General features: G+C 44.1%; 1 protein-coding gene across 1 annotated transcript in view; it reads left to right on the top strand.

Annotated features, from left to right (window-relative positions):
* NT5DC3 (5'-nucleotidase domain containing 3) overlaps nt 1–14,314 on the top strand; it is a 64,584-nt gene that overhangs the window by 36,213 nt on the left and 14,057 nt on the right. Inside the window, exons 5-12 of the mRNA XM_046646194.1 lie at nt 61–151; nt 1,066–1,203; nt 3,819–3,879; nt 4,312–4,414; nt 4,553–4,654; nt 7,606–7,687; nt 9,216–9,302; nt 14,185–14,309. Of these exons, the coding sequence (XP_046502150.1) occupies nt 61–151; nt 1,066–1,203; nt 3,819–3,879; nt 4,312–4,414; nt 4,553–4,654; nt 7,606–7,687; nt 9,216–9,302; nt 14,185–14,309 (789 nt within the window). The remainder of the gene's footprint in view (nt 1–60; nt 152–1,065; nt 1,204–3,818; nt 3,880–4,311; nt 4,415–4,552; nt 4,655–7,605; nt 7,688–9,215; nt 9,303–14,184; nt 14,310–14,314) is intronic.

The raw sequence follows: 14,314 nt of genomic DNA on the forward strand, positions 1-14,314 counted from the left end.
TCTGACAGTCATTGCATCTCTAGTTGAGCTCTTTAACTGCACCACTTGTGATTTTTCCAGAGGCCTCAGCGTTGTCCCCGATGAAGAAGTCATTGAAATGTACGAGGGGTCCCACGTGCCTTTGGAGCAGATGAGTGACTTTTATGGAAAGGTAATGAGAAAACTTGATTTATTGAAAGCTGCCCATCTGTTTCTTTTTTGGAACACGGTCTGCTGGATTTAGGATCTTGAGCTCCGAGACTCTGACTGCTCAGATGGAATCGACAAGGGAATTGGGATTGTGTGTCGAGAGCGATTCGTGTGTGAGCATCTCCCCTAGTTCTTTCCTGATTCTGCCTTCTCGGCACTTTCTTCCCTTCCTGACGAAGGCTCTTGATGCCTTCCTTGTGCCTCCTCCTGGTTGGCCCCACCTCCCTGGGTGTGTCCCCACCTTCTGGATTGTCACCAGCTGTCAGTGCACCAGCTGTCCCCTCCCCTCTGACCGAGGGCAGCACATGACCGTCCTGCAGGGAAACCTACTTTCCTAACTCTTTGTGGTTGCGCTCAGGACTTTTGCTGCTTATCGTCTTGGATGCGCTCTCTCATTTGCGTTGTCCGAATGCAGTGGCCGGTGCCTTGCAGCCGGGAAACTTTGCGTTAGAAATCGCAGGCACTTGCAGAAGGGTCTTTTTCAAGCTTACATTTGGGCTGTGGGGATTCTCAAGTTCAGAGAACTACGTGGCTTTTTGTGCCATTCCGTGGGCAGTAATCTGTTGGCCGGCTCTCCCCCGTGTTTGATGAGCATGTGAACTGGAGTCAGAGCACAAAGGAGGGTAGGAGGGGAAGGGTGGTCAGACTTGGGGGAATCAGGGCATGTCCTTAGATTTCCGACTGTGCTGAGAGTGTGACCTCCACTCTGCCGTGAACGAAAAGAAACAAGGTGAACATTTTTATTTTTATCGTTCAATTTTTTTTCTTGTGGAGAGGGATCCCGCTGTTGGCGACCAGAATCCCCCTCGCTAGATGCAGAGGCCAGCTCTGCTGCGGTGTCAGCCTCTGTTTCTGAAGCCTTCTCCCTGCCTGCAGAGTTCTCACGGAAACACCATGAAGCAGTTTATGGACATCTTCTCCCTGCCGGAGATGACCCTCCTGTCCTGTGTGAATGAGTACTTCCTGAAGAACAACATTGACTACGAGCCTGTCCACCTCTACAAAGACGTCAAGGTGGGGTCGACGGGGGAGGTTACGATGCCGCCTCCCTTTCAGCTTCTTAGCAGGGTCATTAGCCTCCTTTGTGGGTCTGGTGTTTGAGATAGTCCTTCCGCTGGGATCTCTTTTCTTTGCGATTTAACCCTGAAAATTGTAAGAAAGATCTTACGTTAGGAGAATTGGAAATCTGTCAAATTTGTTGTTCAAAGAAGAAGGTGCCCATGTTGTTTATCTGGATTTCTCATTCTTTCTGACCAAAGACCAGGGCCAGTGTACCTGGCCAGAGGGGCCAGTGGTGGCTGAGGTCCAGCCTGTACCCAGCTCCCTGCTGTGCCTGCCCTTGGGGCAGGGTGACTCCTCCCAGGGGTGGCATTCACAATGCAGGCTGCAGGCCCCCAGGACTGCAGTTGCCCAGAGGGGGCACCTTTTTTTTTTTGAGGAAGATTAGCCCTGAGCTAACATCTGCTGCCAATCCTCCCCTCCCTCCCTCTCTCCCTCTCTCCCTTTCTCCCTCTCTCCCTCTCTCCCTCTCTCCCTCTTCTCTCTCTTCTCTCTCTCCCTCCCGCCTTTTTTTGCTGAGGAAGACTGGCCCTGAGCTAACATCCATGCCCATCTTCCTCTACTTTATATGTGGGACACCTGCCACAGTATGGCTTGACAAGTGGTGTGTAGGGTCGCATCTGGGATCCAACCTGGCAAACTCCAGGCTGCCAAAGCAGAACATGCGAACTTAACCACTGTGCCACCGGGCCAGCCCCAGGACCACCTTTTCTTGCACACAAAGGTTACAGATAGGCTTTCCTAGGCCCTGCAAAAGCTATGCAAAGATCCAGTCAGAAAGGGATATAGCCAAATATAAACATTTATATGCATATATACATGCATCATTTATATAACCTTGTATTTATATATTTTAATTTATATTCACATTCACATGTGTTTATGTATATTCTTTAAGCTGTCTGCACTTTTTTCAGTATTTAAAAATGTTTATATATTACTTATTTAATATATATATATATATATATTTTTTTTCTTTGCTGAGGAAGATTTGCCCTGAGCTGCCATCTGTGCTAGTCTTCTTCTATTTTGTATGTGGGTTGCTGCCACAGCATGACTCACGAGTGGTGGAGGTCCGCACCCAGGATCTGAACCCTTGAACCTGGGCCGCGGAAGCAGAGTGTGCCAAACTTAACCACTATGCCATGGGGCTGGCCCCAATATATATTTATTTCTAATATAAATTTATAAGCATGTATTTATAAATAATTTATTTAAGTATATATTTTTAAGGATCCATATTTATGTATTACAGTGTTTTCATTTATATGTTTATGGCTAATTTTAAATTTTGACTGCCCTGAATCATGGGTTTTAGGAAGATAAAGGATGAATGATAATTTCTCAATATCGATCTTGTGTTATTTGAACTAAATTTAAATGTTTAGTTTCTGTTCTCCTTTTTGTGCACAGAAATGCTTCATCTTTAAGAATCTTAGTCACTTGTAGTTACGTGACCCTTTGCATTCAGGAGGAGAGATATTTATTTGAAAGTTCAGTTTTTACTATATATATTACTACCACCAATAGTAAATGCTTATGTAGAGTTTAGCATGTCCCAGGCACTGTTTTTCTGAGTGCTTTATGCATATTAGCTAATTAAATCCTCACAGTAGTGCCTTGAGGTAGGTGCTATTATTACCACCCTCATTTTACAGACAAAGAAATTGAGGCACAGAGAGGTTGAGTAACTTGCCCAAGGTCGGACAGCTAGTAGGTAGCAGAGTCTGGATTTCAAGCAGGGAACTTTGGCTCTGGCTTGCTCTTAACCACTGCCTTCTGCCGACGTGAAGTTAAAAGAAGCCCAGGCTGGAAGGTAATCGAAGTTGAGTTCACAGTCCAGAGGTGCTCGCTCTCAGCAGGAATTTCCTACCAATTTTCTAAGGTTTATGGCCCAGTCTTGTATGCAGCCCAGTCCCCTGCTGCAGGCTCTGGAAAGTTTCCGTGTGCCTCCAGAAGTGCCACCTACGTAGTAGGTATGTGTGGTGCCACTGAGAGTGGGGTCGTGCTCTGACACCTGCCAGGCATCAGGCTGCCACAGCCCTGGGTGTCAAAGGGGTTAGCTGCCTCCTTTTTCTCGTGTCTTCTGGCTGGACCACATCTCGGCCTGAGTTACCATCTCTGACAGTTCCTCGCCTCATTGGTGGCACTGAGGAGAGGAGGGTCCTGTCTTTGTTCTCTGCTTCTTTTTCTAGGTTACAGAACCTACTGTTGGGGTTTAGGGAAGGGTGCCAAGGTGAAAAGAGCAATAATTCCCTTTGTCTAGATGACCTGGAATCATTTGTTCATGATCCTGCATATAAATTACTGTTTATCACATGGGGCTTTATTCAGAATTTTCACAAAAATTATCTCCTCCAAGTGACCCTTTTGAAAATTGCGGTGGAAACTGCCACTATCACCATGGAAACTTAAGTTTTCCCCGAGGGACCGCCTATACTAAATGGATCAGAATTTAGATTTCCTTTAGTGCCTGCATTGCCAGGCTTCTTGAGACAGACATTATCACGAATGCCATTCCAAGCTACCTCAGTTACGCTGTCCCTGGTTAAAAACGTATCTCTTGACAGGACTCAATTCGAGACGTGCACATCAAAGGAATCATGTACAGAGCGATCGAAGCAGATATCGGTACGTGCTCGACATTATGGGGAAGATCATGTCAGCCTTTCCGTTCGCTGTGCGACCATGCAGCCGTTTCACCTTAGTTCCAGGGACTGAGCCGGGGCCGTGGTGCCTCTTCTGAGGGCACAACAAGGACCTTGCGTCCTTGCATCTCCAGTGTCTCCTTCCCTGTGTCTCAGAACTTGCCATAATCCTGACTCAGAAGGGGAGTAACTGGCGGCTGCAGCCCCTGAGTTTTTTCCACCTAGACGGAGGAGGCAGGGTCTTGGTTAGTGATGCACTGGGCACCAGTGGACCCCCCTGAATCAAGCTTCCTTAAGGCTTTTCTTCCCCCCAGTGCCCTGGACAGTGCTGGCCCCCTATACCGCACTTCATAAGCGCTTGCAGATCAGCTGACTTCCTGCTGAGTCTGTGTGTGAATTTTTCTCTTGCTCTTAGAAAAATACATCTGCTACGCTGAGCAGACCCGCGCGGTGTTGGCCAAACTGGCGGATCACGGCAAGAAAATGTTCCTCATCACCAACAGCCCCAGCAGCTTTGTGTAAGTGGTTCTGTGTTCCCTGCTGGCTTCCGGCTGACTTCTCGGACTCCCTTTAACGGTTGGAAATTTGAAAGCAAAAGTTGCAAAGATAGTTAACGCCTTTCGTGTTAGACTCACCCGGCTGACGTGTCGTTGCAGGGACAAAGGGATGAGGTACATCGTCGGGAAAGACTGGAGGGACCTGTTCGATGTGGTCATCGTTCAGGCCGAGAAGCCAAACTTCTTTAACGATAAGCGGAGGTGAGTGCATGTCGTTCTGGCGACTGGATTTTATTCATTTGCTGCTATGATAGTGAGGTAGTCTGTCTTGGTGAAATCCGGTTGGGAAATCACAAACATCTGACGTTACAGCTTTTGATTTTTAACCCTTCCAGCTAGTAATTGCAAGGAGGGTAAGGTCAGTACGTAGCAGACAGCTTCCACCAACTGAAGTGGTTCTCAGTTCATCTTGGGCTACTCCTGTCCTGAGTCAGACTAGAAGAGAGCAGTTGACAGCAAGGAAGAATCCAAATTTATCATCACGTAGCAAATTAGATCTCCTGATGCAGGTGCATCGTGAAGCATGACAGAACTGCAGACCACCTGGTGGGTGTCGCTTTAATTACAGCTCTAAATGGTGCATTTAAAATTGCAGTTGGATTTTGTAAAACTTCTCTGCAACCCAGGTTTTGCATCAAGTGGAATAAATCTCTGCCGAGACTCACAGGATGTCTTTCTGTCACCGGAGCTTTGGGACATAGAGGAGCGGGGAAGTTTTGGGTTATGATGGTGACTGGGATGGGCTCTTGCATTTAGTGGGTGGCACTCAGGGATCCTAAAACGTGTTTTAACGTGTGGGACAGACCTGTTCACCAAGAGTCGTCCCCCGCCAGTGTCGGTAGTGTTGTGAGTTACTGCACTGGGGTTGTAAAAATAACTCCTATTTGTGTCATAATAGCCTTTTTTGAAATGCTTTTACTGACATTGATCTTTTCTGCAGTTGGTATCCAGGCAGCCTTTTCCTCTCCTGAGTGATTCAAAATATCATAATGCGGCTCCCTGTAGTTAGTGTTGAATAGACTGACTTCCTCTCGTGATGCTGAATCCCCGTTTCCCAGGTGTCACAGGGACTCCTGGAAGAACAGACAAACCCAAGAACCACGTGCAGAGACTGAGGATTCGAGAGGATGAGGGAAAAACTAGAGTGTTGATCAGAAACAGCTATAACACTGGCTTGCTGCTTTGTCACTGACAGACGCTCTCCTGCATCCTCTGATTAGATTCCAGGGTGTGGTTGGGAGAGGGGACTCGTCTGTCCTTTGTCCTGTGGATACACAGCGCAGAGCAGTGGCTTGGGGAGGGGTGGTGGAGAGAGTTGGGGGGTGGTGTCCAGCACAGCTCTCTCCCTCGCTGCACCCATTTGTGTTGCCTTTGCATGCCTGGAATAGCAGCTGAATAATCCTCCACCCATGTTCATCCCTGTGTTATTTATAATGATCAGGTCAGAACAACCTAATGGAACATCCATATGAGGGGATATTATGTAGCCATTAAAAAATGATATATTTGAGGGGCTGGCCCCGTGGCCAAGTGGTTAAGTTCGCGCGCTCCGCTGCAGGCGGCCCAGTGTTTCGTTGGTTCGAATCCTGGGCGCGGACATGGCACTGCTCATCAGACCACGCTGAGGCAGCGTCCCACATGCCACAACTAGAAGGACCCACAACAAAGAATATACAACTATGTACGGGGGGCTTTGGGGAGAAAAAGGAAAAAATAAAATCTTAAAAAAAAAAAAAAAAAATGATATATTTGAGGGCCAGCCCTGGTGGCCTAGTGGTTAAGTTGAGTGTGCTCTGCTTCAGCAGCCTGGGTTCAGTTCCCAGGCATGGACCTACACCACTGGTCAGTGGCCATGTGTGGCAGTGTCCCACATAGAAAATATAGGAAGATTTGCCACAGATGTTTGCTCAGGGCAAATCTTCCTCAAGCAAAAAGAGGAGCATTGGTGATGGATGTTAGCTCAGGTCACATCTTCCTCAGCAAAAAAAAAAGATACATTTGAGAGGCAGGCCCCATGGCCTAGTGGTTGAGTTTGGTGCTCTCTGCTTTGGTGGCCCGGGTTTGGTTCCAGGTGGGGCCAACACCGCTTGTCTGCAGCCGGGCTGTGGCAGCATCCCACATACAAAGTAGAGGAAGACTGGCCCAGGTGTTAGCTCAGGGTCAATCTTCCTCAAGCAAAAAGGGGAAGATTGGCAGTAGATGTTAGGTCAAGGCCAATCTCCCTCTGCAAAAAAACAAAAACAAAAACAACAGAAAAAGATATATTTGAAAAAAAAGCAGTGAGCATATTTTATGACTGAAAAACGATGTATGAGGAATGTGTAGTCCCATGGGAAATTGCTCACAACATTAGAGAAAAAGTGATATAAATCAGTATACACAGATGACTCTCATTTTATGTTCATAAAAAAGAGAAAGATAACATGTATAAAGACCGAAAGACCATCTGCTGGAATGTTATGTTTATACCTGGGTACTGGAATTATGGGTGACTCGCCTTTTCTTCATTGTATTTTTCTGCATTTTCTGGTTTTTTTGCAGTGAGATAATATTTTTCTAGTCGGAAAAACAATCCAAATAAGTGTTACTTTAAGAAAAAAAAAGACAGACAAGCTCTGTGTCCTTCAGACGAGCACCGCAGGACAAGGAATGAGGCCTTGTTCTTATTTCCCATGTTCCATCACAAAATAGTAGTCCTGGTGCTCTGATTTGTTTTATGTCTAGAGTGGCTGAATTTTGAGTACAAAGCAGAGTAAGTGGACTGAGGCAGTATTTCCATAAGCTTTTCTTGTGAAACAGATTTTCTGCACGGTCAGATAAATTTAGGAAATCTGGGTTCAAGGGAGTTTCTGTACAGAAGGGCTTTTCGGAGCCCTCAGTGACTTTTAAGAGGGGCATATATAGTGCATAGTGTCTTCCAAGTTATACTTCACCCTCGAGTTCTTTTTTCACGAGTTGCCTTAGGACACCGGGGTCTGTGGTTTGGGATGTGTGGCGCCAGGCGAGGGGATGTGGGGGTGGAGTTTTGGTTTCGGGGCCTTTGCAGGTTCATGGAGCTCCCCTCTGTTCCCAGTGGGTAACCGTGTAGTATTTCATCCAGCAGACAGCCTGCACCACTGCAACACGTGCTAACGTTCCCCTCTCTGTTTCAGACCTTTCCGGAAGGTGAATGAGAAAGGTGTCTTGCTCTGGGATAAAATCCACAAGTTGCAGAAAGGCCAGATTTACAAGCAGGTATCTCAAGACCAACTTAGCCTTTTCATTGCTTTGCTTTGTGGTCAGTTTCAGCGAGAACAGCTAACATTTGTTGAGGCTCAGTGTGGGCCAGGCACTGGTGAGTGCTCTGCTCAAACTGACTGTTTATGACTTGGTGGCAGAATTTAAGCTTAAGGCAATGTAGTTTCAATGTGCTGTCTCTAAATTAACTCAGAGTTGAGGAATTTTTTAAAACAAAATTTAAAGGATTATGTTCATAGTATGTAAAATTTAAGATGCCAGTAGTAAACCTTGGAAATTTCTCTGTAAGAAGCATTTAATCACATGGCATATTATCCAAATTAGTAATTATTTCCTGATGAGCTTTTTTTAATGTATACTTTTAATATATTTTTTATCATATAAAACTCAGATATTTGAATAAATGATTGAATTCCTGACCGTTATTGTTACTAAAGTTAGTCTTTTTAATCTCATCCTTTAAAACTTTTTACATTTGTGTAATATTTGTAACACATAAAATTATAAAATAGTAGTATACAGTTTTTAAAAAAATACTGATACATTCATAGTGGAATATAATAAACTGCTGGATTTGGGACTGAGTATATTTTCTAGGCCTTGAAAGATTAGCTTTGATACAGCCATTCCACTTCTTGGAGGTTAGCCTAAGAAAATTATTAAGATGTAGCTGAAAGTTTGCTACAAGAATGTTTATGGGCTGGCCTGGTGGTGCAGTGGTTAAGTTTGCACATTCTGCTTCAGCAGCCTGGGGTTTGCCGGTTCGGATCCTGGGTGCAGACCTATGCACCACTTGTCAAGCCATGCTGTGACAGGCATCCCACATAAAAAGTAGAGGAAGATGGGCATGGATGTTAGCTCAGGGCCAGTCTTCCTCAAAAAAAAAAAATAATAAGGGCTGGCCCCATGGCTGAGTGGTTAAGTTCGTGCGCTCTGCTTCGGTGGCCCAGGGTTTCGCCAGTTCAAATCCTGGGCGCGGACATGGCACCACTCATCAAGCCATGCTGAGGCGGCGTCCCACATGCAACAACTAGAAGGACCCACAACTAAAAATATACAACTGTGTACCAGGGGGCTTTGGGGAGAAAAAGGAAAACTAAAATCTTTTAAAAAAATAAAAAGAAATTAAAAAAAGAATGTTTATCATGAAGTTAGTTACAGAATAGATAACAAGGTAAATGTCCAACCACTATCATGGAATTGGTAAAATGAATCGTGGTACTTCTCAATTACTGAAATTACACGACAGATTAATATTTATTGACATGGTCACAGAATGTTAAGTGTAAAAACATCATTACAAAGAGGTATATACCATATGAAACCTTTTTGGAAAGTACATTTGACTTGGAAGAAAGGTCTGAAAGATTTCACGGCAAGGTATTTTTATCTTTATAGTTTGATATTTAAAATAAATTTATAAAAGCAAAAAATTTTTAAGCTTTAAAAAGTGTATGTTTTGGGCATGGGTTATACAGGGCTCTATCTGTCATGATATAATGGCCCTGTTTTTCTGTTATTGCAGGGCAATTTGTATGAGTTTTTGAAGCTTACTGGATGGAGGGGATCCAAAGTGTTGTATTTTGGTGACCACATCTACAGTGACCTGGCGGTGAGGACCTTTTGTCCTGTTTCTTTTTTGGGGGACAGATGTGTTAATCCCATTTATTAGGGGATTTCTCTTTTGTTTAAGATCATTTTTATGCTTTCATACAACCCAGGAGTAGGCCACATTTTTTTTATGTCTCATTTTTTATAAAACAGGATGGATCGGAGACACGAGAAGGATGATTTTCTTTGGAAATGATGGAAATTAGCAATTTATTCAGAATTTATCAGAAAAATCTTTCCATTTAAGTAATGGTAAGAAATCAATGCCAGTGTTCTTTCCTTTTCCTCTTATTATTAAGCATCAGAAACCTACAAATGGAACATAAAATCTCATAAACATCAGTCAGGGCTGCTTTTGCCAGCCAGTCACTTGGAAGGGATACAAAACTGGCATTTCCAGGAAACGGCTGTTATGTGAAAATGAGGCTTTTCATGCCCCTTGCAATGGCCAGAGGAGTGTCACAGGACCTGACTTCTGATTTAATCTATAACTGGGGCAAGATTGAGTCAGCTTTATTACCATTCTTAGTTCCTTGTAGAATGAATTGATCTTTGAGTGCCCCTGGGTTAAGGTAGGCTGCACAGTGTCCATCTGTAAAGTCTGAATGAAGCTCAGTGTCAGGGGGTAACCAGGGCAGGTCATGGCTGGCTGTCAAACTCCATTATTGATATTTCTGAATATTTTGGCCCACACTGGATTGGCTTCATGTCTCTGTCCCTCTTGTGTCTGCCTACCGTTGAAGCAGTGGGCTTTAGTGGGCTGTGCGGTAGGACCGTCTGGGGAGTGTTTTCAGAGTGCAGTGCCTGAGCCCCGCCGAGGTCTGTGCACTCAGACTGGTGGGGGGCTGGGGGCCGAGGGGTTGAGTCCAGCACTTGTGTGGGGTGACGCTCTCCCAGGTGATTCCAGCACACACCGTGCAACATCACATCTGTCCAGTGGGCTGAGGTCTAATGGAAGGAATCATGGACTCAGAATTAGAAGGCTGAGGTTTTCATCCCAACTCTCCTCTTTATTAGCTGGGTGACCCTGGGCACATCCGTCAAGCCCGGGTGTCCTCAGAAGAGTGAAATAAGATAATGTGCATAAAGTGCTTAGTAAAGTAGAAATATAAAGTGCTACCGTCAGGCTGTTGGCATTCCCACAAAGTCTGGCCAAGCGATGTGGCATCATGGGCATTTGCCTCTTGCCAGGTGGGGTCTTTGGGGCTGATGAGATAATTAACTAGATGCTACACTTGAGGCACGTGGCTGCATGGCCCTGTGAGGTGACGCACACATATGGGTCTTAGCATTATGAGAGGTGCTCACAAAGCAGTAGTTCAAGTGTGGTCCCCACAACGTCAGCATCACCTGGGAACTTGTTGGAGATGCAAATTCTGAGGTCTCACTCCAGACCTACTAAGTCAGAAACTCGGTTTTAAGCAGCTTTCCACACTAAAATTTGATACCAGGGTAAAGCTGGCCTCATCGGATGAATTAGGAAGTGTTCCTGCCTCTTCAGTTTTTGGGAAGAGTTAGAGAAGGATTGGTGTTAATTCTTTACGTGTTTGGTAGAATTCACCACTGAAGCCATCTGGCCTGGGCTTGTCATTGTTGGAAGCTTTTTGGTTACTAATTCAGTCTCCTTACTAGAGGTCTATTCAGATTTTCTATTTCTTCATGATTCAGTCTTGGTATGCTGCTTGTTCCTGGGAATTTGTCCAGTTCATCCAAGGTTATCCAAGTTGTTGGCGTACAATAGTTTATAGTACTCTTTTATGATCTTTTTGATTTCTGTAGAATTGGTAGTCACGTCACCACTTACATTTCTTATTTTAGTAATTTGAGTCTTCTCTCTTTTTTTCTCTTAGTCAAGCTAAAGGTTTGTCAATTTTGTTGATCTTTTCCAAGAACCAACTCTTGGTTTTGTTGATTTTTCTCTCTTATTTTTCTACTTTCTATTTATCTCTGTTCTAATCTTTATTATTTCCTTTGACCTGCTAGCTTTCAGTGTAGTTTGTTTTTTTTCTAGTTCCTTAAGGTGTAGAGTTACGTTGTTGATTTGAGACCTTTCTTCTTTTTTAATGTCAATGTATGTAGATATACATTTCCCTCTTAGTACGCTTTTGTCAGGCAGCCCTGGTGTCTAGTAGTTAAGATTCAGCGCTCTCACTCTCACAGCCCAGGTTCGTTTCCCAGTCAGGGAACCACGCTACCCGTCTGTTGGTTGTCGTCCTGTGGCGGCTGCGTATTGCTCAAAGTTATGCCACTAGTATTTCAAATACCAGCAGATTCACCCACAGTGGACAGGTTTCAGAGGAGCTTCTTCTGAAGAAGGACCTGGCCACTCACTTCTCAGAAAAAGTTGGCCGTGAAAACCCTATGAATAGCAGCAGAGCATTGTCTGACATAGTGCCGGAAAGTGAGAGGATGGAGCAAAAAGACCTGGCAGGGTTCCGCTCTGCTGTCTCCGGGGGCGCTGGGAGTCAGAATCAGCTTGATGGTACTAACAAACTGCTTTTCTTGCATCCCTTAGGTTTTGGTATGTTGTGTTTGCATTTTAATTTGTCTCAGGATATTTTCTAATTTCCCTTGTGATTTCTGCTTTGACCCATTAGTTGTTTAAGGGTATGTTGTTTAATTTCTACATGTTTGTGAATTTTTCAGTTTTTCCTTCCGCTATTGATTTTTAGTTTCATTCCCTGGGACCAGAAAAGAAATTTTTTGTGCTTTCAGTTTTTAAAAGTTTATTCAGACTTGTTTTGTGGCTTATATACATATGGCCTATCCTGGAGGATGTTCCATGTGCACTTGAGAATGTCTGTTCTGCTTTTGATGGGTGGAAAGTTCTGTATATGTCTGCTAGGTCCAATTGGTCTTAATATTGTTCAAGTCCTATATTTCTTGATTGATCCTCCGTCTGGTTGGTGGTTTTATCCAATGTAGAAAGTGGGCTGTTGAAGTCTCCTACTATTACTATAGAACCATCTATTGCTCCCTTCAGTTCTATCACTGATTGCTTCATATGTTTTGGAGCTCTGATGTTTGGTGCGTACATGCTTATATTTGTTATATATTCTTGATGAATTGACCCTTTTATCGTTATATAATGTCATTCTTTGTGTCTTGTAACAGTTTTTGACTTCAAGTCTACTTTGTTTAATGTAGCATAGCCACCCCTGTTCTCTGTTGGTTACTATTTGCATGGAATATCTTTTTGCATCCTTTCACTTTGAACCTGGGTGTGTCCTGACATCTAAAATGAGTCTCTTGTAGACAGCATGTAGTTGGATCCCCTTCTGAAGTTTGAAAACTGCTGTCATAAAGTGATAAGACCATTCATTAACTAACATGGCAGAAATTACCTGGGCAGTGACCATTGTCCTTCACAGGAGTCACCTTGGGAATGTCGGTACTTCCAGTGTTGCTGCTCTTTCTCAAAGTACATTTGGATGCCCCCTTTGTCTTGGATTCGAGAGCCAGTTTGAGGCATAGGAGAAAATTAGTTTTATTATTATTAGTTTATCATCATCATGTATGTTAGTCTTAGGAATTTTCCAAGTGACTTTTTATCTATTTTCAGAAATAGAATCCACCTTCAAAAGTTTGTCACCATTGGGAATATTTAAAAGAACGTGCTGTAGGTTTTCATGTATTATAGGAGAAAGAGAAATATTGAAAAGTTTGAAGAAATTCAACCAGTGCGGAAGTTAGGCATCCTTAGGGCTTACAGAGCAGGGATTCTAGCTTTAGGTGAGTAGCCAGAGTGAACTTTTAAAATTGTAAACCATATACCACTTCTCTCCTTAAAACCCCAAAGCTTTCCTTTCTTCCTCAGAGTAAAAGCCTGATTTCCTACAGTTGCTCAGAAAGCCCTGCTTCACCTCTCCTTCCCCAGCCTGCTTCTCTGACAGCACCTCCTGCCTCCGCCCTCTCTCCTACTCTGCTCCAGGCTCCCTGCTGCTCCTTAACATCCCCTGCCCCTAGCATGTTCCTGCCCCAGGGCCTTTGCACTTGCTGTTTTTTAGCCAGAATTTTTCTCCTCTCACATATTTGCATACTTTCTCTCTCCTTCCCTTCAGATCTCTGCTCAAATGTCTCTTTATCAGCTAGTCTTCCTAACTACTCTGTATAAAATGGTAACTCCTGTCTCTCTTATTCTGCTTGATTTTTGTCCGTTGCATTTATCACCACCTGCCTTTGTGATTTACTTGCTTATTTTTTGTCTGTATTTCCCACAAGGGCAGAGATTTGTCAGTTTTTGTTCATTGGTTTCTCCTCAGTATCCAGAACAGAGCCTGGCAAATAGTACTATTTGATAAATATTTGCCAAATGAGAAAATGAATGACCATTTAGTATGGTGATTGTCTGTCTTAGACTTTCCAGGACATAACTGATATCAGATATTCTGGCCTATTGTCAGATCATGGGGTTACAATATTTGGAATGAAAAATGTGATCGTGTCTGTTTATATTGTGTGGTCATTCCAAGTCTGAGACTCCAGGGTCCCCGTAACCCACAAGGCCAGTCACAGCGGCTGCTCCCTGGCCGTCTTGGAGGGGAATTGAATGAAGCCCCTCACTAGCTTTTGGTTGAGCCTCTTCCTGTCCCCGACCTAATTGTTTTACAGACCATGGTTGGTGACTCCAGACCTGTGTTTCTGCAGAGGCCGTCATTCACAGCGATTGTTTCCATGATGGAAACTTCTTGGGGGTGAAACTGTCAACGCCTGGGACTAAACTGGTTTTACTTAAGTGTAATTCGTTGAATTTGGCTTGGTTAATAACTAACCATTACAATTAAAAAGCAGTTCAGCGAATGCCTGTTGCGTCTGGGAGAGGTGGTGAAATGGTTTAAATTCTGTTGAAATTAACGTGGACTTTTTGTGATCTTTGCTCTCAGGATTTGACCCTGAAGCATGGCTGGCGAACTGGGGCAATTATCCCAGAATTAAGATCTGAGCTCAGAATCATGAACACGGAGCAGTACGTCCAGACCATGACCTGGCTGCAGACCCTGACCGGCTTGTTAG

This window comes from Equus quagga, chromosome 19 (assembly GCF_021613505.1).
Source record: "Equus quagga isolate Etosha38 chromosome 19, UCLA_HA_Equagga_1.0, whole genome shotgun sequence".
NCBI lineage: Eukaryota > Metazoa > Chordata > Mammalia > Perissodactyla > Equidae > Equus > Equus quagga.